At 45.1% G+C, this 14356-nt stretch overlaps 1 protein-coding gene across 3 annotated transcripts in view; it reads left to right on the top strand.

Moving 5' to 3' along the window:
* Positions 1–14356, top strand: part of RABGAP1 (RAB GTPase activating protein 1) — a 142603-nt gene that overhangs the window by 93200 nt on the left and 35047 nt on the right. For all 3 annotated transcript variants that reach the window (XM_066580813.1, XM_066580812.1, XM_066580814.1), the window contains 6 exons: positions 976–1089; positions 2973–3047; positions 3253–3378; positions 6953–7096; positions 10667–10708; positions 10860–10988. In XM_066580813.1, coding sequence (XP_066436910.1) covers positions 976–1089; positions 2973–3047; positions 3253–3378; positions 6953–7096; positions 10667–10708; positions 10860–10988 — 630 coding nt within the window. The remainder of the gene's footprint in view (positions 1–975; positions 1090–2972; positions 3048–3252; positions 3379–6952; positions 7097–10666; positions 10709–10859; positions 10989–14356) is intronic.

Below are 14356 nucleotides of genomic sequence, written 5' to 3'. Positions count from 1 at the left end.
TGCAACGAGGAGAAGACTGACTGGAGTGCTGATCACATAAGCGCTCCATTCACTTTCAGCGGGATTGCAGGGATACCTAAGCTCGGTATTTCTGTTAGCTCCACTGAATTAATAGAGCACAGACCATGCGTGATCGGTCAGTGACTTCACTGTGGGGCATAGGAGTCCCATTCTGGGGATCGGCAGGGGTCTTGGCAGCAAACTATCCCGTATACTATGGAAAAGGGATAACTTATAATTGTGCTACAACCTCTTTTAATATTTGGTTGCTGGGAAAAAAATTATAAAATCTACTAAAATGGTAATGTGAATAAGCAAGAGTAAGTAGTTCATTGTAGAAGAGAGAGATGGAACAGTACCTCTGCAGCGCCACCTATTGGAAGGTAGCATTCCTGCAAGTCAATGTTAGACTCTTTATACAAGCCTTGTAACAATGACTGGGAATTGAGAGCCAAGCCAGATTTCATACACAGATAGACGTTTCAAGGGGTTTGCTCCTCATCAGTGTGTGGTACGATACAGGCGTGGCTAGCGAGAATCCTGTGATGTGGGTCAGGAAGGCTATCTTTTCTCCTTAGGGAGAGCACCTAGAAGGTGAGTAAGGAGACTTATAAGGTCATTCGTGCTCCTCTGGGCAATATGCAAATAAGGGAGATGAAACAATACCTCTGCAGCGCCACCTGTTGGAAAGCAGCATTCCTGCAATTAATTGGTAATTGTACACATGCCAGGTACAATAGACCATTATATATAGGAAATGCAAAGCATATTTCATTCCACTTAGTTTTGCAAAGGTCACATTACTGTGTGTTCTTTAGCTCCCATCTTAGGTGAGCGGGGTGATTAATGCCGTCTCCTCAGCTCCGATGGGAGTAAATGGGTGTTACGTAAATGGCGTCGCACAGCGCGCCATAAATATCGGAGATTGAGCGAAGATCTTTGCAAACTTAAAATGATATGGTTTTGTGTCCATAGGAGTCTCCTCAAGACAGCGCCATCACACGTGATATCAACAGAACGTTCCCGGCTCATGACTACTTCAAAGACACTGGGGGAGATGGACAGGACTCGCTTTACAAAATCTGCAAGGTAATCCGTCATGGCTCACTAAAATGATAAAATGGGATTGGACCTCATCCTGAATTTGGAGATCACACTCAAAAACTAAACAAGCCGAGCACCGATGACCCACGTGCATAATCAGTACTCGGCCGCAGACCGCCAACGATCATTCACACAGACGTATGCATATTTCAGCCTGTGAATATGCGGCATATTTGTGAATCTAATGGCTCGTTCCCCGTGTCATTTGGCCCTGGATTTCTGCATGTACCTGGTTTCCTCGAAAATAACCCTAGCATGATTTTTTCAGGGAGGCTTGAAATATAAACTCTACCTCAAAAATAAGCCCTAGCTATCGTTTAAAAAAAAAAGAGTAAGAAATAGGAATGCAGTGGAGGTCTCGTTTACTGCTAGGCGGCCTGTAGTGTTTATTGGTACCGGTTTTGGGGTTTATATGACTTTATCGCTTTTTATTTCATTTTTTCTTGGAGACTGAGTAATCCAAAAAAGCGCAGTTCTGGTATTGCAATTTTTTTCTGGCTGCGTTCACCATGCGGGATTAATAATGTGGTGTTTTAATAAATTGGATGTTTACAGATGCAGCGATTTACACATTTTTACATTTTTTTTTTACAAAATTTCTTATTTTTGATGCAACAACTGGGATTGAAGTTTTTTAAAAACTTTTAATACTTTTTGTAATAAAGAAAAAAAAATATAGTAGTAAAAAATAACTAAAATGAAGACTTTTTAATTAAGTCCCCATAGTGACCTAAACGTGTGACCTTTTGATCGCTTATACAGTATAATACATTATACTGTATTAAAGGTTGTCCAGTAGGCTCATTTACACGGCCGTATGCCCAGGTGAGCATGCTTCAGCATAATATATTTTCGCTATGATCAAGATTGATTTGTGCGCATGTCTGTGCATTGTACCATACTTTTTTTGCGCACGAGGGCCTGTTCAAATGCGTCCACAACACACGCAGTCTAGATGTGTTCTTTTCCCTGTGGTGTTGCGCTGTTTTTTGCGCATCCCCTTGCATATTTGCGCAACCCCCGTAGACTTTTATGGGGCCCCTTTGTGCACATATGCACACAAAATAGAGCACAATTAGTGCTATTTTTTTTGCACACACAAAAACAGAAATGTGGATGAACCCATTGAATTCAATGAGTTCTATTCTCTGCGTATTGCACGTGCACATTTTGCATGCCCAGATAAGCGCGGAAATACGCCTGTGTGAAGAAGCCCTTAAAGACACGCCACAGGCAGAAGACTCCTGGCTGCCCGGACGGCAGAACTTGATTTTATTGCAGTGCAGCGATTCGAGATGCTTAAATGCCGCTGTCAAAAATCGGCAGTCGACAGCATTTAAAGGGTTAACGGGCGCTTTGTGTTTGCTCAATTTGAGGCTTTTGCAAGCGGTTGTCAACTGTCAAAGTTGGTGTGTAAGGAGCGGGCGCCGTAGGGGCTTTGTGCAGTTATGACATATATAGCCGTGCCGGGAAAGGGTTAAAGCTAAGAGTCGGCCTTCATTGGAGGGTTGTAGTGTTGGGTGATGGTTTTAGAATAGTGTTAGTAAATGTTTTGACATGCTTTATGCTAGCCCCTTTTAGGTCAGTCAGAAGCTCCGAGAGGTCTGATATGTTCCCTCCGGTGTAGACTGCTTTAAAAAAAAAAAAAAGGGTCTGGTGTCTTTCGCCGTATGACATCAGCAATGCCGTTGTGTGCGTTCACTTCTGTACACAGCGTAAATCAAAGCCTAGATGGGACAGCTTGTGGGACATCTGCCACATACTTGTGATTAATAGCCTCCCAAAAAGTCCCATTATTGGCCATGCTTGAAGGTTACGACTTGTTTTTAGGAAGTTCTGACCATCTGTCTGTTGTCATCCTCTTCTAGGCCTACTCCGTATACGATGAGGAGATCGGGTATTGCCAAGGACAGTCCTTCCTCGCTGCCGTGCTCTTGCTACACGTAGGTGTATTGCTGGGTAAATCTCGCCATCATCGGCTAGCCCGCCGCCGCGTATTCATGTTGGACGATGCTGATAGGAGAGACCTGACATGTTGTGACCTTTTCGGGATTGGGCTCATCTGGGGTGTTTTAGTTTGGATGTGTCAGTAGTGTTTATGTAGAAGAGATCCGGCAGGAAGATGACATTTCTTTACTGCTTCCACAGATGCCTGAAGAACAAGCTTTCAGCGTCCTGGTCAAAATCATGTTCGATTACGGACTCAGGGAACTCTTCAAACAGAACTTTGAAGATCTGCACTGCAAGTTCTATCAGCTGGAGCGGCTCATGCAGGTTAGCAGTCCTTAAGTTAAGGTGGAAAGATCTTCGAATTGATATTCAGGTCATAGATGCAAAGCGGAATACGGCTCGGCAAGTGACAAGGTGCTTCCTGAAAGTATTTTTCATCAAAAGCGACTTTGGAGGCAGATTTAATTTGGTTTTATCACGATTATGTAAAGCTGCTCCCATAGAACCTCATGGGAAGATGCTCATTGCCATGCAGCCTCCATCGACAGAGTCACAGAGCTTAGCGAATGGCACTTTTGCAATGCCATAAGATGAAACTTTTCTGGCAAGTTAAGATTTCCTGATTTCTTCCCTATTAGGCCGAGTATACACGGGCGGACCGGATTCTGGCTGTGAGCCCAGCCAGCGCCCCGAAATATTTGTATTTTCCTGCCGTCACTTGGCAATGCGGCAGGTACCGTTGTTAATGGGCTGCGGGTCAGACGGCCTTCATTGACTTCAATGGAGGCTGTCAGCGCAGAATCCACAGCAAGATGGAGCATTCAGCGATTTTTCCTTCGCTCACGGAATGCGCAAGTGTGAGCGAAAAAGCGAGTTTGCATGCTTTTCAATGCCCGCGTTTTACTGTAGACTTTGATCACAGGTTCCACAACAGGATTCTTCCGCCCGTGTGAGCCCGGCCCTGCTGATGCCTTCATCAACTATTATTACTGTGCGTCAGCTATGGACTGGTGGTAGATCACACTGCAAAGGGACCATCAAGCACTAAGAAAGTGTTTCGTCATTGGTTACAAAGCTCACTGCACAATTCCAAAGTCCATAAAAGAACTGCTTGTTGGGCGCTTCGTTATTTTCTGAACATCCGCAGACAAGTCTGAGATCAATGCCAGATGTCTGCTGCAGGGGTGTAAAGCACGTACGCGCAAAGTCTGAGGTGACGGATCAAACACTGCCGTTTTCTACTTGCGTGTATGCGGCTAACATTGCAGTTCAGCGTAGAAAGTAACTTTCTCCTCGTTTATGGCTTAAGCTGAACCAACCACAGGATGGCCGCCTTCCAATTTGGAGGCAAAAAGTCTGAGCAATCCAGTTTCAGTTTTATCATGGCAATGAGGGAGGCCCGTTTATTTTTTTTTAGTTCTTGTTGGTTACATGGTGCTGTACAGAAATTGTCGCCAGGCACATCCGTACCTGACCTCAGTGTTTCCCTATGGAGCCTCTTCATTATTGCGATTTTCGTGCGCTTTCACGCTCCAAAAATCACAAGTGGCAGTGATGCGATTTGCAATTCCCCCCCCCCCCCCATTGACGCTCAAAAATCGCCTGAACAAAGCTGCAATTTTGCCCCGATTTTCTCACTGCGATATCGCGATCACCAGTGTGAACACTCCCTTATAGAAGAGAGTAGTCTGCTGCGTCACCCTCCTATTCTCCGAGACCCGTCACACCGCTCCCCTTCACGGCACAGCTCCTGCACTGCAGTTTTGGCTGCTTCATTGCCTGTCAGTTGGTTTCTTCACATAGAGACATTCCCGTTGAGTTTGGCTATTTTTAGTAGTAACTGAAATAGTTGAATTTCTCCCAAAAATATGAAAACATTTGTTTACCTTTTCATTGAGTCTGTAAATTGTAGGAATTCGCAGGAGACGAGTAAGATCTGCGCTCACATGCTTCATTAGATGCCATCTGCACTTTATGGGTGCTCTCCTTAAGGAGACAAGACACCCTTCCTGATCCACATCTATAGGCTTCTCACCAGCCAAGCCAGAAACCTACTGCACACTGATGAGGGGCAAGCCCCCGAAACGGCTGTCTGTGTATGGATTCTGGCTTGGTTTCCTATTGCCAGTCATTGTTATAAAGACCTGTATAAAGGGTCTGACATTGATATGAAGGAATGCTTCCATCCAATAGGTGGCGCTGCAGAAGTAGTAATTCCATCTTTCTTATTTGCATAAATTACCCAGAGGAACTTGTATGGCCTTATAAGTGTGTTTACTCACCTTCTAGTGTCTCCACACCTCTTTTGGGTGCTCTTCTTGGGAAGAGACTATGCCATCCCCTAGTCAGTCACTTCTTAGGTGTTTCCACACACTTTTTGGGTGCTCTCCTTAAGGAGACCTGACACCCAAAATTAATCATTTCTTATTCAGTATTTTTAATGGGAGTTTTTTGCACTTGTAACGAGGCAATAGAGCAGAACCGATGGACTGCTATGTCTGCAAATGGTATGCAGGCTATAGATCCTTTTAAAGCAGTTCATAGCCAGCTGATGAGCTGCTATATTTTTCTATAATTTCTGCTGTACCTTAATTTTATGGACTATGCAGGAAATTAATCTCTCCCAGTATGAGCCACAGCAGAAAGCCGCTAACAGGTAAGTGAGATTTGCTCTCCTGGACTTGGCCCCCTCCGGGTGGTTACCTCTAACCCTTTGCAACTGTTCGATGGGGGGGGTCTTTCATCACTGTAGCAGCTCCCATCGTAAAGGGGGGTTTTCTAGTAATATACAGGATGGGGGATAAATGTCTTAAGGTTCCAATTGCTAGGACCTCCAGTGATTCTGACCTCTACACACCCCAAGTTGCCCGCGTGGATGTATGCATGTGTGACCGCCGCTCCATTCATTTCTGTGGCATGGAGGAAGGTTTCTGAGCGCATCAATCTCCCTCTCTCCCGTAGACCTGAATGGAGCAAGGATCACACTTAGAGACCACTACTCCATTCACATGGGAAACTCTGAGTTGGACCCCCAGTTATCAGACATATATCCCCGATCCTGTGGATAGAACATAAATGTTAATACTCCATTTAAAGGTATTGTCCGGGATTAGGAAAACTGCTTTCTTCAAACAACAAGGCCACACCAGTCCACAGGTTGTGTGCAGTACTGCAGCTCAGCCCCATTTACTTCAATAGAGCTGAACTGCAATACCAGACACAACCCATAGAAGAGTGTGGTGCTGTTTCTGGAAGAAAGTAGCCATGCTTTTCTGTTTCCGGAGAACCCTTGTAAGCAAATGGCTCTCCTTCAGAGGACCGAAAATTCTGCAAAAAATGTATTTCAGTCTTTAGGATTTCATTAGTGCAGGGCAGAATTGATACCCAGTGTACTATGGTATTTAATGAAGTATTGCTTAAAGGGGTTGTCCAGTTGTAAACTATTGATGGCATAGACTTAAGATGGGCCATCAATAGTAGATCGTCTGAGGTCTGCCACCTGGGACCCTGACAGATCAACTGTTCGCCAGGTCGTTTGCTTCAAATCAGCTTTGGGCATAAGCACGACAGCTGCATTCTGGCTGCAGTGGCCAGGCTTGGTATTGTAGGCAAAGTTCCCATTCACTTCACTGGGACCTTTGCCTGTAATACCATGTCTGGCCACTATAGTGAGAACGGAGCTGTCTGCTTCTTACAGACTTCAGCTGAGTTTACAAGCACACTGGTCTCGCAAAGAGCTGATCTTAGTGTGGTTCCTAGGTGGTAAACTCCTGCTGATCTACCGTTGATGACCTGTCTTTCAGATAGGCCATTGGTAGTTTACAACGGGACAACCTCTTTAGTTGACATGTCTGATTGGTGTTTTATTGTGTATCATCTGTTTTCTTCTGTTTGTCAGGAATACATTGCAGACCTGTACACGCACTTCCTGGAGATCAGTCTTGAAGCTCACATGTACGCTTCCCAATGGTTTCTGACACTCTTTACTGCCAAGTTCCCGCTATACATGGTCTTCCACATCATTGACTTGCTCTTGTGTGAGGTTGGTACAATGCACAACTGTATTTAACATTTCCAGACATGATTTTACTTCTCATTTAGGAAAACCTACAAGCCCTGAGCATCACACCCATTTAAAGGAGTAGTCCAGTTTGAAGAACTAATTAGCCAAAATCTAACTATGTAATTCTGGCTTGTAGTCCACCATTCAGGGGCCTTATCCAATAGACATAGCATGCCACAGGGATCCCCACCAAAAACAGGGATCAGGAACATCCTGCAATGAAGGCAGCGGCTGTCACGCCTACATTACTGCGCCATTTATTTCAGTGGGGCTGCTGGAGATAACCAAGTGCATTCAACTCTGCCTCCAGCAATCCCATTGACATTAATGGAGGTGTGCATGTGCAACTGCCATTGTCTTCGGAGTGGGACGCTTCAGACTTCGTGTTCTCTGTTTTGGTGGGAATCCAAATACTGGGATCAGCAAGTGGCCCTGTGGGTAGCGGATAACTTGCTTTCATTGGACATCTTCTTTAAGGATTTTTTTTTTTTGCTAGATCTTTTGCCACGGGCTGTATCAGTAACAACCTGGCACAGACAGTCTGAACCTTCCTGTAACCTGATAGTCCTGATTTGTGGTGCTGCACTGCCCTCTGCTGGCAGCTTAGTAGATATACACTCACTGTTCAAGAAAAAATCTAGCAACTGGGAGTTGTCAGAATCGTTTGAAGCTTTCTATGTGTGATGGTAACATTTATACAAGTGATTACAATATGAGAGAAAAAGGGGAATTTTGTGCGGAAAATTGAACTCTTTTGAAGGGAGGCTCTAGTACCCTGTTGTACCACCTCTAGCTTGGATACAAGATGTGATACAGGCAGACATGGAGGCTCTAGTACCCTGTTGTACCGCCTCTAGCTTGGATACAAGATGTGATACAGGCAGACATGGAGGCTCTAGTACCCTGTTGTACCGCCTCTAGCTTGGATACAAGATGTGATACAGGCAGACATGGAGGCTCTAGTACCCTGTTGTACCGCCTCTAGCTTGGATACAAGATGTGATACAGGCAGACATGGAGGCTCTAGTACCCTGTTGTACCGCCTCTAGCTTGGATACAAGATGTGATACGGGTGGGCATGAAATCTCTAGTTCTCTGTTGTATTGCCTCTAGCTTGGATGTAAGATGTCATACGATCAGTCATGGAGGCTCCAGTACCCTGTTGTACCACCTCTAGCTTGGATACAAGATGTGATGCAGACGGGTATGGAGGCTCTAGTACCCTGTTGTACTACCTCTAGCTTGGATACAGGATGTAATACGGCGGGCATTGTGGCTCTAGTACCCTGTTGTACTACCTCTAGCTTGGATACAGGATGTGATACGGGCGGGCATGGAGACTCTAGTACCCTGTTGTACCGCCTCTAGCTTGGATACAGGATGTGATATGGGCAGTCATGGAGGCTCTAGTACCCCGTTGTACCACCTCTAGCTTGGATACAAGATGTGATACAGGCAGACATGGAGACTCTAGTACCCTGTTGTATCACCTCTAGCTTGGATACAAGATGTGATACAGGCAGACATGGGGGCTCTAGTACCCTGTTGTACCGCCTCTAGCTTGGATACAAGATGTGATGCAGGCAGACATGGAAGCTCTAGTACCCTGTTGTACCGCCTCTAGCTTGGATACAAGATATCATACAGGAGGGCATGGAGGCTCCAGTACCCTGTTGTACCACCTCTAGCTTGGATACAAGATGTGATGCAGACGGGCATGGAGGCTCTAGTACCCCGTTGTACTACCTCTAGCTTGGATACAGGATGTAATAGGGCGGGCATTGTGGCTCTAGTACCCTGTTGTACTGCCTCTAGCTTGTATACAAGTTGTGATATAGGCGGGCATGGAGACTCTAGTACCTTGTTGTACCGCCTCTAGCTTGGATACAAGATGTGATATGGGCAGTCATGGAGGCTCTAGTACCCCGTTGTACTACCTCTAGCTTGGATACAGGATGTAATAGGTCGGGCATTGTGGCTCTAGTACCCTGTTGTACTGCCTCTAGCTTGGATACAGGATGTGATACGGGCAGGCATGGAGACTCTAGTACCCTGTTGTACCACCTCTAGCTTGGATACAGGATGTGATATGGGCAGTCATGGAGGCTCTAGTACCCTGTTGTACTGCCTCTAGCTTGACTCTGATAGTCTACCTCTGTCTTAAGATTTCTAGCTATCCACTCTATCAAATGGCTGCAGTCCATTAGTGACTAGGAGAGACTTGGGTGCCAATTTAAAGACTTGTAAGCCAAATGATTGCCAACACGTTTCGCTGAGTTAGAGCGTTCCTCCTAAAACTACTATTTGATGCCAGAAGTGTCATAACTGACCTCTTCCAATCCTATGTCGGTAAGGACCCTTTTAGACGGGACGATTGTCGGACGCCTAAGGGGCTCAGTGATTATTGTTTCACACAGGAGCAGCAATCGTTGAGTGAATGGAGGCGTAGCGGGCTGGCGATCGCTTCTGGATGTCGTCCTCCTGCCTGTTTACATGGGCCGATCGGGGTTTCATTTTTATTCCTGTCGAAGCTGAACGATGAGCACATGAGTTCTCATTCATCACTCAGTCACTGGCAGCGTTTACACGGAGAGATTATCCTTCAATTTCCCATGATCCAACAATAACTTTTAATCCTGTTCCTGCATCGGGATGTCATTACTGCAGCGAATTAGCAAGTGGCGGGGAACCGGGCAGCGTTGGAATGGCATCCATGAGTATGCCCAGTTATATGTTTGTACATCGTATTGAGAGGTATTGAACATATTTTTTCCGCTGGACAACCCCTTTAACCCCTTAATGACGTGGCCCCTTTTTTCTCCATTTTCATTTTTTCCTCCCCCCTTTTAAAAAATCCTAACTCCTTTATTTATCCATCGACGTCGCTGTATGAGGGCTTGTATTTTGCGGGATGAGTTGTATTTTTCAATGGTGCTATTTAATGTACCGTATAATGTACTGAGAAACTTGTAAGAAATTCTAAGTGGCGTAAAATGAAAAAAACAAACGACATTCCGCCATCTTTCAGTGCGTCTTGTTTCTACGGCGCACAAACTGCAACAAAAATGACATGATAACTGTATTCTATGGGTCGGTACGATTACTACCATACCAAACTTGTATGGCTTTTTTTTTTTGCTATACTTTTATTTTCTTTTAAAGACCTTTAATTTTTTAACATTTTCTGACACCATCTTCTGCGTGCAATCACTTTTTAATTTTTCCGTCAACGTAGTTGTGCGAGCTCATTTTTTGTGGCATGTCCTGTAGTTTACAATAGTCCCAGTTCAGAATACATAGGACTTTTTGTTCACTTTTTATTGCATTTTTTCTGGGAGACAGGGTGTCTGAAAAAGTGCATTTCTGGCGTTCACCGTACGGAGTAAATAATGCGCTATTTTTGATAGATCAGACTTTTACGGACGCGGCTGTAATAAGAGCCTAAACATTTAGGACTTTTATCCCTTTCTCTTGATCGATCCTAAAATAGCGTAAAATTAGTACTGTACTTGAAAATACTTTAACTCTGAATATTTGTTTTGTCCGCAGGGAATAAGCGTCATTTTTAATGTTGCGCTGGGATTATTAAAGGTACGTGCGTTCGCCACGCATTCGCAAATCATATCTTGTATAATAAATCCTAAGTAAGAAGCCGTTAACCGGCCGGCTAGACCCGGGCTGGCATTTACTTCTTCGACTACTTATCACTACCACACAACCTATCTGCTCTGATCTCTACTAGACCTCGAAGGACGACCTGCTCCTAACAGATTTCGAGGGGGCTCTAAAGTTCTTCCGCGTCCAGCTTCCAAAGAGATATCGTTCCGAGGACAACGCTAAGAAGTTGATGGAACTGGCCTGCAGCCTCAAGGTACGTTTCATGGCTGGCTCTGATTCATGCAGTACGGGTTAATACACTTTTTGATTACGCATTACACATTTTATGGCATTTTACAGCTATCGGATTAGTAACCTGCCGCCGACCGAGCTCAAAGCTGCAAACTGTAATTGCCGCACATGAAACCTCCAGTTATTTAGATTTGCGCGTTTCTACTGATGTCCTAAAACCTTTTCGATTTGTCCTTTTCTGCACATTACAAATCACACGGCTATTTTCTACCATCACTATGATGTCCCAGGTACCTCTAGGGCATGTTTAGGATTCCTGACTGCATAAATATGTTAATCTAAGAAATGGCTTGTAGTGAACGATCAGACAATAAAACATCTGCTAATGCAGATAACACCACTTCCAGGATAGTTCCACTCTTCCGGATCATTGCCTATTCTCATTATAGCACCGGGGGACTTCATTGTAAGAATCAGAAAGCGCTGTAAATGCAGCTAATCCTTTGTAGCCTGATAAGGTGGTTAATGTTAACAAGGAGCTGCGCTGCACACGTGTGAACAGTTACCATCCGAGGTATTAAGAGATCATTCTTATTCTGCCTAGTGCAGCAGCGAACATAAACATGCCGGATAGTAATAGTATCATAAAAATGCTAAATAGGGTAATTGATGATAAGAAAATAATGGGAGGAGTGCTTAGGGGATTGCAGCCACTTCTTCATTCTTATTCATGGGCTTGGTCTGATTCTGCAGCTGCGCTCCGTTTAATAGGGTTCATCTGCTTTACCTGCACATGTACCCCAGCAGTTCTGTGTTTGTAGAGATTCGTCACCGAGGCACAAGAGTCTATATAGAGTTGGAAGCCCTTCACAGAATAGACAGATTTTATTGGAATACTTAGGGCACATACATTGAACAGTGACCGCCTGTGTACCTTGATGCCGACCAGGCACGACCAAAGACAGACAGACACGTGTACAGACTCAGACTATAAAGACGGATTGCCCCTAGATAGTGGATCGCTTCCATGTGGTCTAGGAGGATGTAGGACTCAGCCCTCTAAGATCAGAAGGCCATTGTAGAGTGTTTAACCCACGTGGGAGATTAAAACTTCTTGAGGTGTTCTATGATATACTTGCCTGAATCTAAATTACCAGAGGTGGTGGGTATATTAGGAAAATCCCCCCCCCCCCCCCCCATCTAGAAATAATGTATGATCCAACGTTCTGGTACGTAATTGTAATTTCTGCAAAAAGCAGAGAAAAGGCCCATTTACACACAAAGATGATTGCTCAAAAGATGGCTTTTGAGTAGAGATGAGCGAACGTGCTCGTTTAGGACAATTACTCGATCAAGCATCGCTTTTTTTGAGTAAGTGCCTACTTGGGCGAAAAGATTCAAGGGGCGGCAGGGGGGAGCAGGGGGGAGCTCTCTCTCACTCTCTCTCACTCTCTCTCACTCTCTCTCACTCTCTCTCACTCTCTCTCACTCTCTCTCACTCTCTCTCACTCTCTCTCACTCTCTCTCACTCTCTCTCACACTCACCCCCTGAATCTTTTCGCCCCATTAGGCAGTTACTCGAAAAAAGCGATGCTCGATCGAGTAATTGCTCTAAAGGAGCACGTTCGCTCATCTCTACTTTTGAGCGATCGTTTTGCATAAACTCTTATTTGGTACTAATGGTTATTAGTACCAATTAGTAGCTCATTAATGCGTGTGAGCCACTGGGAGCTATATTCAAAGAACAGGAGGCGGTCTGTTTTCTGAATACATTCCCTTTGTTCTGCCATGGGGCTGACAGCTGAGACAGTTATCAGCGCTCCCCGCGGAGAACACAGCGTGAAGTCTCTGCTATCAGCTGTTCTGCTGAACTATGGATTTTATGCTGAACTAAAAATCATCGTTCAGCAGAAAAGTGAAAGATGGGCACATTTACACGCGATTATTGCTCAATAGATGGCTTTTGAGCGAATTTTAAGCGATAATCGTTGTGTGTAAAAGGGCCTAAAGTATTATAGTTCGAGTTCAGGTTTAATGATTCTCGAAACCTGTAGTTCATAATTTACAGGAGCCCAGTTTTATAGTTTGATGCGTTTCCCTGCAGTAGTTGCGGTTCATCAGGAAGCAGAGCGCCTATGGTATGGAGTTATGACCATGAATGAGACCGCGGATATCTCACCTACACAGTGTCATTGGATCTGATACAGACATAAGTTTTTGTCTGACAACTAATCTGCAAATCTATTGCAGCTAATCACAAGGACCGATATCCAAAACGTAAGGAGAAGAGCCACCCACAAGTTCTCTCAGGGAAGGATGTTAGCATTAGGGTAGCATAGTGAATTGTCGATAGTGACCCTCATTATTGAGGTCTGTATGACTGCCAGCAGATTCCCTAGTCCCAGGGAAAACTTTGTAAAGTAGTTGTGAACTGGGAGAGGTGTCATTAGGGTGACTCCCTGCCGAGCTCTACAGGTTTACTTACACACAAGTAGGAGAGCGCCCCCTCCCCACCCCTGTGTCGGTCACACACTTGGCTGGCTGCTTCACTGCAATAGTTAAGTCAGACCTCTACTCTCTGTCCAAATTGGCCCGCCGCGACGCAGGGAGCTGGGAGGAAGCGCTCTTGTGTGCTGAAACACATGTGAAAGAAGCGCTGCTGAGAACAGACTTGGCAGTGGACATCAGTGGAGCTTTCATGAGAAAAGTATATTAGCAAGTGCCATAAATGTTCTCCCTGCAGCGGTTTACCCTTTTTGCAACCATACGCTCTGCCAGCAGAGACCGCATATGGCTGCGTGTGCACTGTATATGCCCCCATGTATCACACGATCATGGGCAGTGTGAGTTGTTTTTTTTAATTCCTTGCTCTGTTTCGGAGCGGGGGTGCATATGAAAACGCTGCTTCTCCACAATGTATTGCGTATGGACAGGGTTTCTTATGCAGCCTATACAAATGTACAGGGCTCATGCTGCGTGGTATGCAGAGAAACAGAGCATGCTGCAATTTATTTCTCGCGCATATCAATACACACTGTCTACGTGCATGGATAAAAGAAAGTCCATTGTCTCCATTCACTGCATATCACACGTCCGTGAACCACACGTGTAATGCGCAATGAGCCCTAAGAGAAACTGACAAAACTAGCAGGTGGTGAAGCACAGACATTAACTCATTGAGCATCTCCTGCTCAGATGAATCCAGATTTGTGTTGCGCCGTGCGGATGGGAGGGTCACATTTGGCGCAAGCAGCATGACTCGCTGAACCCTTCTTGTCGGCTGCTCAGAGCATGTCCGTACCTCCATCTAATGTGCAGCTGTGCTGTCCACATGGGCCGATATTCCTGCACAGCGACTTTGACACCTAGTGCAATCTGTGCCATAATGAA

Source organism: Eleutherodactylus coqui, chromosome 10 (assembly GCF_035609145.1).
Source record: "Eleutherodactylus coqui strain aEleCoq1 chromosome 10, aEleCoq1.hap1, whole genome shotgun sequence".
Taxonomy (NCBI): domain Eukaryota; kingdom Metazoa; phylum Chordata; class Amphibia; order Anura; family Eleutherodactylidae; genus Eleutherodactylus; species Eleutherodactylus coqui.
Note: the sequence above shows the minus strand (reverse complement) of the source record. Positions and strands in the feature narration are given on the sequence as shown.